The 15,318-nt window shown below is 27.6% G+C and overlaps 1 protein-coding gene across 1 annotated transcript in view; it reads left to right on the top strand.

Moving 5' to 3' along the window:
* The window catches only part of Arr1 (arrestin 1), a 53,212-nt gene extending 39,528 nt beyond the window's left edge, over positions 1-13,684 (top strand). Inside the window, exons 7-8 of the mRNA XM_015507947.2 lie at positions 1,098-1,227; positions 12,969-13,684. Of these exons, the coding sequence (XP_015363433.2) occupies positions 1,098-1,227; positions 12,969-13,001 (163 nt within the window). The 3' untranslated portion in view covers positions 13,002-13,684. The remainder of the gene's footprint in view (positions 1-1,097; positions 1,228-12,968) is intronic.
* Positions 13,685-15,318: the final 1,634 nt, after the last annotated feature.

Genomic DNA, 15,318 nt, shown 5'->3' with positions numbered 1-15,318 from the left:
CTCTATAGCCAATAATTGGGAGTTTGTAATTTGCACCACTGCAGGTAGCCAAAAATAGTGTTTGTGATTGTACCAAAATGATTATTTATTTGTTCGATTATCAAATATTCGATTTTTCCTCAGTATCTTCGTAGACGTCGAGACTAGATTGACACGAATGATAATAATAATTTTAATACCTAATAATAATAATACGATTTAATTTTTTTAATTGGCCAACTTTTTTATATTCATAATTATACAATTTTATATAAACTTAGTACTTACATCAATATGTGTATAAGCTCAGCTATTTTATAAATAATAACTAAGCTAAATTTATATTAGGATATAAAAACTTGTAGGTTTTTACTATCGAAAAAATAATCAATTTTAATTGTTGTGGCTTGGTGCAAATTACAATTCCTATTTCTTACTATTTGAGGATAGTGCAAATTACACATATTGTAAATATTTTGGGTCAATTTTGGTGCAAATTGACTACAGTCCAATAATCATATCATACTGGCTGACTCAACGAACTTCGTCTCACCCCAATTTATAACGTCTTCGGACAAACTCCAGAATGATTCTAAAATACATACCTATATAGTTCCAATTTCAATGTGATTTTTTCGAATGGAACAGAAATCAATAAAGATCGATACAATAATTTATATTGATTGCTATTGCGGTGGTTGAAAGCATTTAATATATTGTGCAATTTACCTATACATTAAATTATTATATAGCACCCGAAAATAAAACGCTCAACATAGGGGACCAAAATTGTACGTGGGGTGCCTAGGCGAAATCCGATCAATTTTTCAAGTGCACATATCATATACATACACACAATAAATATAAATTACTCTTAGCAAGTCCGTTCACCGACTTGTGTCGATTTGTGTCGTAATAGGTTACGTGTGCGTTACTATATTACTATCTATAATTTTCACCATCAATAAAGTAGGCAGCTAAACTAAATACATATACATACCAATGTACGATAAATATATGCATACCTACATATGATGTATATATTATATAAATATATATAAACGTAATATATATGTAACTAAGAACGTACCTACCACGTAATGTTATAATGATTGCAGAATATCAAGTTCTGACATCAAAGACGTGTTCGGTATTATCGTATCATATTCGGTCAAGGTCAAGCTGTACTTGGGCGCACTGGGCGGCGAGCTAACTGCCGAACTGCCGTTCCTCGTCATGCACTCAAAAGTAAGTGGTTTGTTTCATTTTTTTTTTATTAGTCTATTATATGTATTAAATTTTATCGGTTTTGTTCTGCACATACAATATCAACACACCAACGTAATCGGTATCACTGCCGTGTAATACGCGGAGTTGAGATTATTTTATTTTTATTTCATATAATAATGATACCTATACGAGTAAGTATATAGATAATTATAATACTTCTTACCTAAGCTCTCGCACGCGGCAGGACCATTAAACAGGATAATATTATTGTAGATCGAAAATCAATTTTATTATCCTTCCATTGATAATATATATAGGATTTTTATTACCTATTTATTTGTTGGCACAATGACACGTTTCGGAAAGATTGGATTTATTATGTTTTAATCATACGAAAGCACGCGCGTCTAAGAGTAGCTAAGTATGTGTGTTTATCGCATAAAACATAATATAATGGACCCGTTATGTAACCTACGGACGTCGGTCACTACTCACAATATAACAGATAAATGAAAATCGCAATACCGTTTATAATTATATTATACGCATACTTACGACTTATTTAATTAAATGTTTTTTTTTATTTATCATTACATATTGAAAAGCAGTATCTATCTAGGCGTAGGTATACAAAATGGTACACGTACATATAGGTATTCCGTACGCGAGGTTATAACCATAAAATAGCTGCCATAACATTAATGGGTTAAGCACATTAACTCAACTTTTAACAACATTTATAAATAAATACAATAATAATGACTTTATTATTCATCGTGACATATTATATCATACAGTTCATAATTATATATTATAATTAATAATCATGATTGTTACCCAACTCGAATTTCATATTTCTATTATTTTCTATTTTTATTATTAATATTTAAACTTATATTATATATATTATATATATTATTGGCTTTCGAACGAAAATAATTCACAGTATATTTTTTTACAAAACTGTCTTTTATATAATATAGCCATTAGCCGTCTACCAGTAAATTCTCATTGTTCCTCAGACCTGAGATTGTAGATCGATAAACGCTTCAAGTTAAGCGGAAATCTTTACACAATTAATTTGATAATAGTGATTCATAATAATAATAAATAAAAGATACGAAGACGAGTCAGCTCGAATGAAACGACTGTCCATTGACACCGCGTCGTCTGCACATTCTCAGAAAGTTATATGAAACTGTGCGGCATCCAATGATTTGAGTTTCGTAAAAAAATCTTTTGAAATTTGTTCGTGATGTAGTCTTAGCAGTTAGGTCCCTATGTATAATGACGGTGGGGCGTGTACAATTGGTGTAAAATTGTAAAACGAGCATGCGTCGAAATTATTTTTATTTTTTTTTTACATCATCGTTTGCCTGTTATTGTGTTATGCTCGAGGGAGTGGAATATTGCAAATTATAGCGTAAATACGTTCGTCTTGTGGGGGACACAAAAAGACTCGTTGAATTAATATAATATTCCGAGGAGGGTGAATCCAATAAAACGTCTTATTAATTAAATATGCACGAATAACAGGAACAACACATCCAGACGACTTTTTTATCTTCTGCAGCTTGAATCGCGAGTTCTATGCGAGTGTCGACGTTTCTTTAATTGTTATCATAAAAGAAAAAAATATGTACAAAATATTTTTCAGTTATTATATTTTGGTCGATTTCAATTGGCTGTTATACGAAAGGGATACGAATAGGTAACGTGTAGTGTAAAATCAGATGAAATTCAATAGAAATATCACAATACCATCTCGACATTTTAGGATATTGCAATGTGAGCTAATAATTTTGACTTTATTTATATACACTTTATTGTAACTTCTTAGAAAATATAAAATATTACAAACCATAATTTTCTATTAATATTATAGTTCAAATCATAAAGTAATTCAAGAAACCTATACATATTACATACATATATCATAATTTTATATCATATGAGCACAGAAAACCTATATATTAAAAACAATAATTATACAAATAAATTAACGTTTTATATAACAATAATTTTTGTGAAATGTAAATGTTTTCCACATCGTTCATATCTTAAGAGATTCCATATTACAGTCTTTTAGGGATAAATTAATACATTTATATGCGTTCCAACATTTGGACTTGAGTTTTACGCCATAATTTTGAAAACATATTTGAATTTATTATGAGGTCTGTTCTGAATCCTTCGACAACGAGCGGAGTTAGCGTTTTTGTCTCACATGTACACAAGTATAGTATAAAAGTTGAAATTATTTGACCGCGAGATTTTATAATTCAGACCTGAACAAATACCAACATGAGTTTTACACCAATAATAATATTGAAAATAGATTTTATTTTTTTGATAAGGAAATTTTTACTATAAAAAAAAAGAAAAAAATCTCACTTGATATTTAAAAAAACAGTTGATATTCTTAGATATTTCAAAGAAAAAAAAACAATTTTAACAACTTTTTTATAACTCCAACTTGAAGAATTCGAAATAGCCTTCATAATAAATTCAAATATGTTTTCAAAATAATTTTTGAATTATTACGCAAATGTTAAAATTTTAAATTAAGTCAGTAGCACATCATAGGGATGTATATTTTGCTCCAAATAACAGTAGGTATAGTGTAGATTCCTTTTAAAAAATTTACTATATGCAGGATGTCCCATGGAGATCTGAAAAAACTTTTATTCTAATCAACATTTTTAAATTATTTTTTTTTTAAATATAATTCATAGACATTTATGCTACATTTTTTATTTTTTAATACGGAAAACGAAAAACTTTACAATTGATAAAAAAAATTTTCCGTAACATTCAATATAGCCAATTTGTAAATCTTATTTTGAGAAAAATTTATATGGTAAAAAAAATTATTAAGTCAAATTGCTGATTTTTACAATATTTTTAAATATTAATATTTTCATCAAGTAAATTAAGATCTAGTTTATGTTAGAAACATTACAATTTCAAAAAATATAAATTTAACTAAGTGCATATGGTATTTAAAAATTTTCACATAAAATATTTAAAAAAAAAATTATATTATTTCAAATTATAAAGTTTCTAACCTAAACGATCGTAATTTACTTAACAATAATATTGATACTTAAAAAAATTCAGCCGTTGAACTTAAACAATTTTTTTCTACTATATAAATTTTTCTCAAAATAAAATTTACGAATTGACTATAAGAGTTAGTTCATTTGTCAGAATGTCAGATCTCCGTTGGGAAATCCTGTATATATTTGTCTTATTAGTTATTTATATAAATATTTTAAAGTAAATTGATAGTTAATAATTTTCAATTGATATTAATATTGTATATTTAAATAATTAATATCGAATTATAAGAGTGCGTGTTTGTATTACTGTATAGCCAGGTAGGTAATGCTGAACTCCACTGAATTCTACTGAATGTACTGATATATGACAGTTGAGTAGGTATAGGTTTAGGAAGGTAATAATAAAATAAGTGATTGCCTTGTGTTATACACTTATACTGTATCGGATAAACCTCGAGATATTTGAGTTATTCTAAACGACAATCGTACACACATTAATTTATGAATCAGGTAATCGAATAACAGTAAATATACCTTGTGAGTATCTATACTTGATTTTTGGTACGAGTATACTTAGCCAGATTTATTATGCCCTACGGCATCAATCTTGCATAGCTATAATATGAGTATAGGCTTCAACAGCATATTATATAATATATATAATATAAAATACACTATGTACAATATATAAACGTACTTACACCTACTCTGCAGTTCTCGTCCAAACAACACGGTATCTCCAACCACTCCAACTATTGTCACAATTATATTAATGGGTATAATGGGTTTTTACAACGGCTTTCAATCAATGTGACACGCTAAAATGACGTATTTTCTCTTTATTTTATTTTTATTTTTTTGGTTCAATACATTAAAAAAAAATTATTTTTAGGGTATGTCCTAAGGACGTTCATAAAATTGATGCATATAGGTGCTCGCGGGTATGGCTCTTTTCCGGCAAAAACAAAAAATAAATATGATTCCTGTTTCCACCAATTATTATTTGAGAACCATGTGCAAAAATGTAACGAACGCCTTTCTATACTGTATCTACACTAAAATAAAAATATATTATGATCATTTTTATTACTGCATGTCACATAATCATTATCTTTAAATATTTCAAAATAATATATTGCAACAGTTCTAATACAAGTTATAGTTATACTTCCTTAAAAATATTAATTATAATACAAGTATAGGTAATTATAATACTTTAGTCGAAAAATTAGAGTTTTTAAATATTACATGTCCAAATTCAAATTTTCATATAACATCTATACCACCTCTATAAAGTTACATTTTTTAAAACTTATAACCAGAAACATATTTATAACTATTAAAAAATAACATATTTTTACCTCTTTTGCTTTCAACAAATTCAGTTTTAAGATCGATATTAGTATTGTTTGGGAAATACAACAGGTACTGAATCAGAATATAACAATTTATAACTTTGATCAGATAATAATAATTGTATTCACATGTGAATTATATATTATGATACAGTTTAAAATTCCGTTATTGACGATTATCACTTGTTATACTAATGGTTTTCGCAACGTTCACATAAAATAACGAAAAAGGTACAATTTCTATTTCCACTAAAAAAATTAGGAAACCAATGGTTTTAAATTTTTAATTTTCAAGCAATATATAATAAATAATTTCAAATAGTTGCTAATTGTTAAGTATATAGCTTGAACTTAGATATTTTCACTTATTGTATACAAAATACATAGTTAATGAATTGACTCGTGAGTTGTTTTATCACAGAATATTCAATAACAATAGGTAAGATGTTTTTCATATCTCTGCAAAATTAACTAAAAACTATTTCTTGCTGATTAAGGTTATTGATTTAGTTCAAGCTGTGAGTATACATACTTTATCAGTAAGATTTTAGATCAAAAATATGTAGAAAATAGTCTGATTTTTTAATGCCAAGGTTATGAGAACAGAAGATTATTTGGTTTTAATTCAGAGTATTATAAACATACAAATTACGATGAACATTAATTTTGAATAAAATATAAAAATGTAAAAAGTTGATTTTGGATGGTCCTTAGTTAGATTTCTAATTATGAAATAAATAATAATATTTTAAATTTTCAAAATATTTGGTATTATTCAACGTATAAATAAATAAAATACCTATTGTATTGTTAATATATAAAAAAAAAAAAATCATGCATGCTTAAAGTAAAATATAGAATAAATCATACCTATGTAACACGATTAACAGTATTATTTTAGCTTATTGTTCTAAATATAAGTTTAAGTTCATTGTCTTATATTTGGAGATTGTTTGTGTAAAGATCAAAATATCGCCTATAAAAGCTTAACATAATAAATAATTACAATTAAATGGCTAATATAATTAATGCATTAAAAAAAAAAAAAAATTATGAATAATGTTGTAACAGGAACAGATAGCACATAGTTCATTAGATGACTTTTATACAACATGATATTTCAAATATAGTATTTTGAGATCCCCAACAATTAAATTTTTGAGATTTAATTTTCAGGTTTAGAACGGTCTGATATGATATGGTACCTAATTATATTGTATAATAAGCGTTATTTCGTCGTTTCCCGTTTTTGATTCAAACACATTTCTCGGGCGTTGTTACTCTTCAGTCGTCGATAATATAATATTATATAGGCAATATACCTAGAAAAATAATAATAATAATGAACGTGCTAAATATGATAAGGCAGCGTCTCAGCGTTCGAAAAAATATTGTATTGCTGCTCTTACGACATGGCATATTATATTTTGACGGAGTGTGTGTGACGTGTGTGGGCACTGTGGCAGGCAAATAATATTATACATCATTATTGTGTTGTTATCGCGCCGTGGCCACTGGGAAACAATTTCGACATCTCAGTCTATACAGTAGATAATAAGAATAAGCATAAGCATCTGCGTATACCTATCAATAATAAGCTTATTATGGGTACATTATCAGTGTGACGTCGCTTACCAAATACCAATACAGATTGGTTGAGGCGAAGGAGTGCCATAAGCCCAGTATACAATTTTACATTGCAAATCTAATTAGCCAATTAGGTAAGATAAAATAATTCATATTTATAGGTCTTAAATGATGATAATATTTATTAATATTAATAAGTAGGCGTTAAACCTTTATTAATATAATATACGCTTATTGAATTATAGCATCTATAGGTAGGTAAGTATAGATATATTCATTTTTAATTATTAAAAAACGTTTATAGAAATTATATCATATGTATTAGGTATAGGTAAGGATATAAATTCGATAAGACGGATAATCACACGTTATAGGTTTTTTGAAGCTCAAAATTGTTTATCCATAATATATGATAATTGCCATAAAAACATAATGTTATAATGTTTGAAATCCTGCAGCTATAACGTTTATTAATATTATATTATACATAGACATAAAAACTGTCATAGCGAGGGAGAGGACTTAATTGAAAAACTGTGAGGCCTTAACTAACCTATCTCGGCCATCTCTGCACCATAATATTATAGTGTCACATACGAAGGACCTAGTCGGTCGGCCGGGCAAGGGTGTATACATATGTTTGAAAAACAATTTGTTTTGCGTTCGCGGCGTTAATTTTGCGGTCAACTTGTTTGTGCGTACGCGATGCGAGCAATCGTATACCTACACGACATATTGTTATTATTATAATGCGTTATATGACTACAACTCGCGACGACCCTAAAGTTTCTCCGAATAACGGCGCCAACCATCATCAAACATGCATACCTTATATATATTATACAAGATGTATAATACTTAAATACATAATAATATAATTATAATAGTAATAACTAATAGTAAAGCTAATAACCTATGTAGTTTATGCTTAACTAATAAAAAAAAAAAAAATAATAATATATATTACTCTGTATATATATATATAGATACGGTGTGTTCAAATAGTTTAATAACCATAATATTTCTTCGTCCTTCATCTATAGGTACATTATAATGAACTCATTTTTTTCAACGCATATGAAAACAGTTTAGATTCTGAGTGGAGTGAGGAATGTATTGATTTTACCATGATCGGGCATGATGTGTGTTTATTTTTTTGTGTGTGTCTGAGTGTCTGACATAACATTTTGGGCCAGTAAAAGTGTATCGATTATCTACTTCAGTACCTCGTTCGATTAAAAAGTGAATCTAATAGGTACTTTTTTTTTGGGGGGGGGGGGGGTCAAAAGTAAAAAATGCTCAATATTTATCTCTAAATAATCGGGATAAACAAACTAAAAATTAAGGAAAAAACGGGAATTTTCGCGCACAATCAGTTTTCAACAAAATACATTTTGATTTTTGATGTAACTTTAAAACAAATGACAATAGATACATGAAATCTTCACCGAATTTTTACATAAGTATATTCTATCCACTGTGCAATTTTCAAAAAATTTCTACTTAAGTTGAACTATTTATAGGTGTATTCATTTTTCAATTATTATTTGTTTTTTAAAAATTAATATCGATAAAAATGTATTTGTTGGGTAGAAAAGCTTGAAAATTTAATGCAAGGCTCCTAACATATTGTTACAATAGCAGTTGAAAAATAAAAGAAATACATAGTCACAATTTTTTTTTACAAGCATTCAAAGTTTGAATTTTGACAAGATACGTAAAAATCACGAAAATTCGTAAATTATTTTAAGCTAGAATAATTCATAAACATTTTTCTTTTTAAATCTAAGATTTGAAAATTTTTAATAATCTATGTATGTCATTGGATTCAAATTTAATTCCATCCATTATGTACAGTAACCCACTTGTAAGTTGTAACCAGCAGAGTGACATCCATGACTTACCCGCTTTTTCGTAAGATTTTTTGGCATGTTTACTTTTTATTAACAAAAACATGTTTATGTTTCATATACTTTCCTTGTACAGAAAACATATTGAGTAGCATTTGGTATGGTTTTTTATTTTAGTTCACAAAGTTCCATCCATATTTTATTTTTTGTGTGTAAGAAGTACCTACAAACTTTGAGTGTTCAAAATTTTTTGTCTAAAACTATCATATTTTAGATTCAGGGATAGTTTCTGGTATTTAATGGGATTTAAGTGGTAATGTGAATAGTGTGATACCTACCATATAGGAAGTCAAAAGTAGAGAACCCCTGCCAGTACCAACTTTTGTTAAATAATTAAAAATTAAAACTAACAAAAAAAAAAAATAAAAAAAATTTTGAAATATTTAAGTATCATCAGTTTTAATAATTTTAACTAAAATCCATCGTAAATTAGTAACTGTGAGCCGTGATGACTAGCCATTTTCACCGAGCATATTTTATATTAGCGTTTTCTTTGCAATATATCATTTTCAAATCTCGAGCTCAATAGTTTTTTTTTAAAATATTGATACTTTTAACAATTTTGCTGGTATAATTGATTTGAGAAAACAACTAATCTAAATAAATTAATTAATAAAATACATAATATTAAATACACAGTAAATTGTATTGCTATAGTAGTTCGTAATATTAAATTGTTATATTTCTAATGACAAGCTCGATGAACCATATTTATATTCGAAACATAAGAGCTCCATGCATCATGAAAATTTGATAACAATTTACAATAATATAAACATCAGCTGTCAGTAATTATCACTTCAGCACATATTATTATGCACAATGTCTATGAGTGTCTATAGCACTGTGCTATATAAAAACTAAAATTATTATTAATATTATACGAGAATATTTTATTTAATGTCTGCTAATTAAATTGGTTTACGAAACCAGTAGTGTGATACAACATTAAATGATAAATAAATTTTTTAGAAGTATTTTTAAGTAAGTTTAAAATATTAAAATATTCAATTAGTTTCCTTATTCAACTGATATTTATTGTTATGATAAAACTATGAAATACTTATATTTCAAAAGTTTTCAATGAAAATTAAATTTTTAACCACTATTACTAATTTTTTGTTTGAAATAATGAGATTAGATTATTGAAATAAAGCTGGTTGACATTTTAAAAATGATGCTGGTATATGCCCATTATGATACCTACTTATATTTAAAAACCTATAGCCATACATTTCTACCAAGGAAGAAGAAAAAAATACAATGCTTATCAATTTTTATCACACATATTGTCATTTTAATTTATTCCTATATATGGAAAAGTACAAACCATCACGTTGTACGGCGATAATTGATAAATAATAATTATTAGGCTGTTATAGTTTTCTATATTTCAATATAACTGTGGAGATTGACGAGATTGTTTAGAAAACATTTTTAAAACTATCTTAGGGCAGCGATCATGAACCTTTTTGTAGGAAAGAGCTATTTTTTAAAAAGTTACTATACCATGATATCTAGAAAGTCGCACAGGTAGTTCGGAACCAAACAACCTTTCTTTTCGTAGGCATTGAATTTTGCTATTTTTTAAAATAAAATTTATATTTTACGGTTCTTGATATATTGATACATTTTTCAAAGAACCATAGATTACATATTAAAGAGTGGTAAGTTACGCACATTTGAGAATTTGTTATAAACTACTTGCATTATTATTTATTCTTTTAGAATGTATTGATTTTACAGTGATGTGTGTTTTTTGTATATGTTTGCCTGTGTACGGTGTACACGATAAGTTGTTGAAATAGTGCTTTGATTTTCAACTTTAGTAGCTTTTCCGGTTAGAAAATTAATCTAATTGGTGTATTGAGGAAGTTGAATTTTGAATTTCCCAACAGTTTTCAAAAGCGCTGGGAAAAACAAAAGAAAAAATTAAGGGGAAACGGGAATTTTTACGCAAAATTAATTTTTGAGAAAATCGATATTGGCTTAAATCTAAAATAAATTACCGTAAACACATGGAATTTTCATTGAATGTTTAAACTGCCATTTTCTATAATTGATTAAATTTTCAAAATATTCCAAATCTTTTTAAGTTATTCTTGGCCTTTGGAAATTGTCACAAAAAAGAACACAGTTTTTTTAATAGTTATTTTAAGTTAAAATTTGGAAGAAATTACATATTAAATAAACAAGAAAATAACAATTTTAGTTATATTGTCTAATTTGTTATTAGTGATGTATGAATAACAATAAAATACGACGTTTTTTAAATCGTAATTCATACGAATCATCGTCGTCGTCGTATTATTATTAACAGCGACGTGTATATTTGACATTATTGTCCGGCACAAGCTAATAGATTATAATGTTGGGATATTAATAATTCATAATTATAAATCGTATTGAACGCCTCTAATACGCAGTTGCATATTATGATGTACTTATAAATTACATTTTCTCGTCCGTCCACCCATTGTCTTATTCGCGTGCGACGTTTCATTACTTTTACTCGTTTCCGGAATACCTATCTGCCAATAATAATAATAATAATAATATAATGTAGGCCTGTGAGCTTAGCCCGTTGGCCGTACTGGCTTTTTCGACACCACTTCGTGATTGGTTTTTTACCGTAGTTATCTAATTATACCCATTAAGTATATTTTATTCTCACACGGTTTTTCCAAAGGTCTTATTGTATAATATAAGATAATACCTAAATGTCACGCGTCTACCGATGCCTTGACTCATTTTGATTCAAATTGAAAACAAAGTTTCCCTGGTCAAAATATTGTACAAAACTATTGTATTTAATACAATATGTAACAATCATAATACTTAATATCGTATATTATATTACATTAGTGTTGACTAAAATCATTACTAAATATAATAAGGCTTGGCCAATCCAAGTGATTAGTACATTATTATTTATTTAATAATTTAATTAATTGATGCCAGTCGGCATTTACATATTGGTGATATAACAGTTAATGAAAAAAAAATTTTAAAATTGTATAAATGTTGGTGTTATTAGGAACATACTTAACTCTGTTTGATTAGTTTACCCCGTTTTGAATACATTTTATTCTCGCGCGATTTTCCGAAAAGTGTAATCGCAAAATAAAAAAAATGCCATGCAACTACCGGTATTTAGACTTTGTGATTCCATTTGCCGTCAAAGTTCACCTTTTCAAATTATTATGTAAATATAACACTAAAAATATTATATTATAACTATCATATAGGTAATACTTAACATCATACAAATAATTGTATTAACCATATTATATTATTGATGTTGGCTAAAAGTCAAGTCGCTAGTCAATAATAATGGCGTAGTTATGGGAAGGATGAGGATGATTATAGATCCCCCCACAGAGCCTTTTTTTTTAAATATTTAATGCATTGACTTATACTTGACATAACATTACCTATATTATGTTATTAATTATGATCACGGATATAATCCACCTCGTCTTTACCTATTGGCTCTCAAATTATATAGGCTATCACCTATACCACCTATATCATAGTATAATCATACTCATCGAATTATGAATAATGGCAATTCCTGTAATGATTTAAAAAAAAATTAGATATGCAACTCGCTGTTTAATTAATAATGACTAGCCGACTAGTCAAATACACGCGTAATTGCCTATAGCGAATTATATACATTGCCACGTATTGGTAGGTATTGCATTACTGAGACTTGTTGATAAGTGCGACAATGTGTCAGATTTCCACCGTATTTTACTTTTAAATTATACCATGCATACTAAATAAATATAACTATCAATGTTTTTCGTATGGTTTTAATTTTGTTTATTATTTGTTTTTAGCCGGAAAAGAAAACGTCACACACATCGTCATGATCTAATTACCATTATGCTCACACATCATGGTTATGCATAGATGACTTATAATAAGTATTCTTGTAGTTGTTTGCATTTTACTCATTTTAGGGGCGTCATTCGCAAGGTGAGTCTGAGGCAACCATAACTAGCTGTTACCTATTAATTGTCGTATCTATCATATGATTATTTACTAAACATTTAAATGTTTAAAAATTCCACAGATATAAAATATATGAAAAATACATTTTTTTTTGTATCGAGATAAGCTATAACGTAGGAAGAAGTGTCACTATTGTTTACGAGATAAAAAAATAACATAATGATTTTTCTATTGCCATCACTCGTCATAAATTTAATCGAATCGAAGGTCGATTAATAATTATTAATATACACAGCTCATAACGATTATGTTATAAGAAAAAGAGAAATAATTAATACTTTTGAAAAAATTTCTTTTTGATATGAAAATCGATCTACTTAAAACTTGGATCCCAACTGGAATGACGCTCTTGTTTATAATAGTACTTTATATAGATGATAATTCTTACATGTATGTATTATTTGATTGTAGTAGCACATATTTTATTCTCATATTCACTTCAAATACCTAATATATAATAAAATATTATCTTAATCATTTTATCTTATATTTTATCACTCAATACTATACATTAAATACATAATAATTTATAACTTATAAATTGTATAATGTTTACATATTTTTAATTCCTTAATATTGTCCTAAATTCCTAATATAACAATATGCATCAGTGACGTATCCAGGATTCATTTCACGGGGGTGTTTTGAAATTTAATAGACATTTGGAAGGTGGGGGGCTCCACATATTTAAAATTATATTTTTTCAATAAAAACGTTGGTTTTTTATCAACTTGAAACCATTTAAAAAAATATTTTGAAAAAAGTAAATACTTTTCGAGATAATTAGTGTACCCATCTAAAAGAATCTCCCTGTCCATCAGAGTATTCAGAGTACATCGTATTCTATTAAAATTATAATTTATAAAAAATACCAATGATATTTAGGTAGTGTATAATTCAATGAAAGCTAGCTGAAACTTCAAATCACAGATAAAGTACTTACTTTCGTCTTTCATGGAAATTCGGTCTAACGAGTAAATTCAGAGTTTGGTGAAAATATAAAAAAATATGGATGATGGGGAGTGTTCTAACACCCATATCACCCCCCCCCCCAATACGCTCCTGATATGCATATATATAAACCTTAATTTATACATTTTAATTTTTGAAATATTAAGGTGTAGAAAACTAATTTCTTTAATAACAAATAAACAGGGACACGATGGCCATAAAATATAAACGAATTGTGTTTTATTTTACTAAATAACTAAATTAAGATTCTTCAGTTTTTTATATCGGAATTGGTCCTTTTCCGTTAATTTTTTTTTAGTTTCTCCGTTTTTTTTTTTAGATTATTATATATGTATATTATATCGTTTTTAGTTTGGCGGCATGAAGTGTGCAATATGTTGTAGTATTGTTTCAAATAAATTACTAGGACCATAACGCGTACACCACATGTACTCGACCAAGTAGCTGTTCAGCATTAGTCGGTAGGTATCCCACTGTTTTTTTTTTATTTCGAGATTTTATTTTGCTCCAAGAACTCTCAAATAATATTAGTGTGAGCCAAAGTATTAGGATCTACAAAATTAATAATCCCAAGAAACTTTTCTAGTTTCTGTTCCCGACTGATCAGTGCTGTACATTGTTGCCAATTATTATTGAACATGTTGCTGCAGGCACGACAGTAATTACTGATGAGTGGCGCTCCTACAAAAGGCTTGATCTAACTTATCAACACATTTCCGTGAATCATTCCATTAATATATATAGTCATTTAAAAAAAAAACAAACGGTAAAACGAAAAAAAAAATAGTGGTAATGAATTAACGGAAAAGGTCCTCCTCGGAATTAAATCCAATGTTTTTTAAAACATCAACATTATTAGAAATATACATAATTCCTTAAAATTTTACTCAAAACAAGCATTATAAGTTATAACCATTTATAATCCAGATTGCCATTTGAAAGTCGAAAGTCAATCCTGTTTAACAATATATAAATTTATATGAACTATATTATTGTCAGTGTATATTACCATATTCATAATAAATTATTATTATTTAAAACATATGAAAAAAATGTATTTGTGGTTTTTTTTTGGAAAACTAATAAACAATTTTAATAAATCATTATGAATTATTGTTCTTGACAGGCTATTACCTGTAATAGTGCAGTCATAAGCCTATTATTCAGATATTCTATAGCAGTTTGCAAGCCAACTTATGGTGA

Source organism: Diuraphis noxia, unplaced genomic scaffold (assembly GCF_037042655.1).
Source record: "Diuraphis noxia isolate RWA-SAM2 unplaced genomic scaffold, SU_Dnox_SAM2 contig0001, whole genome shotgun sequence".
NCBI lineage: Eukaryota > Metazoa > Arthropoda > Insecta > Hemiptera > Aphididae > Diuraphis > Diuraphis noxia.
The sequence above is the reverse complement of the archived record's forward strand: the minus strand, read 5'-3'. Positions and strand labels throughout refer to the sequence as shown.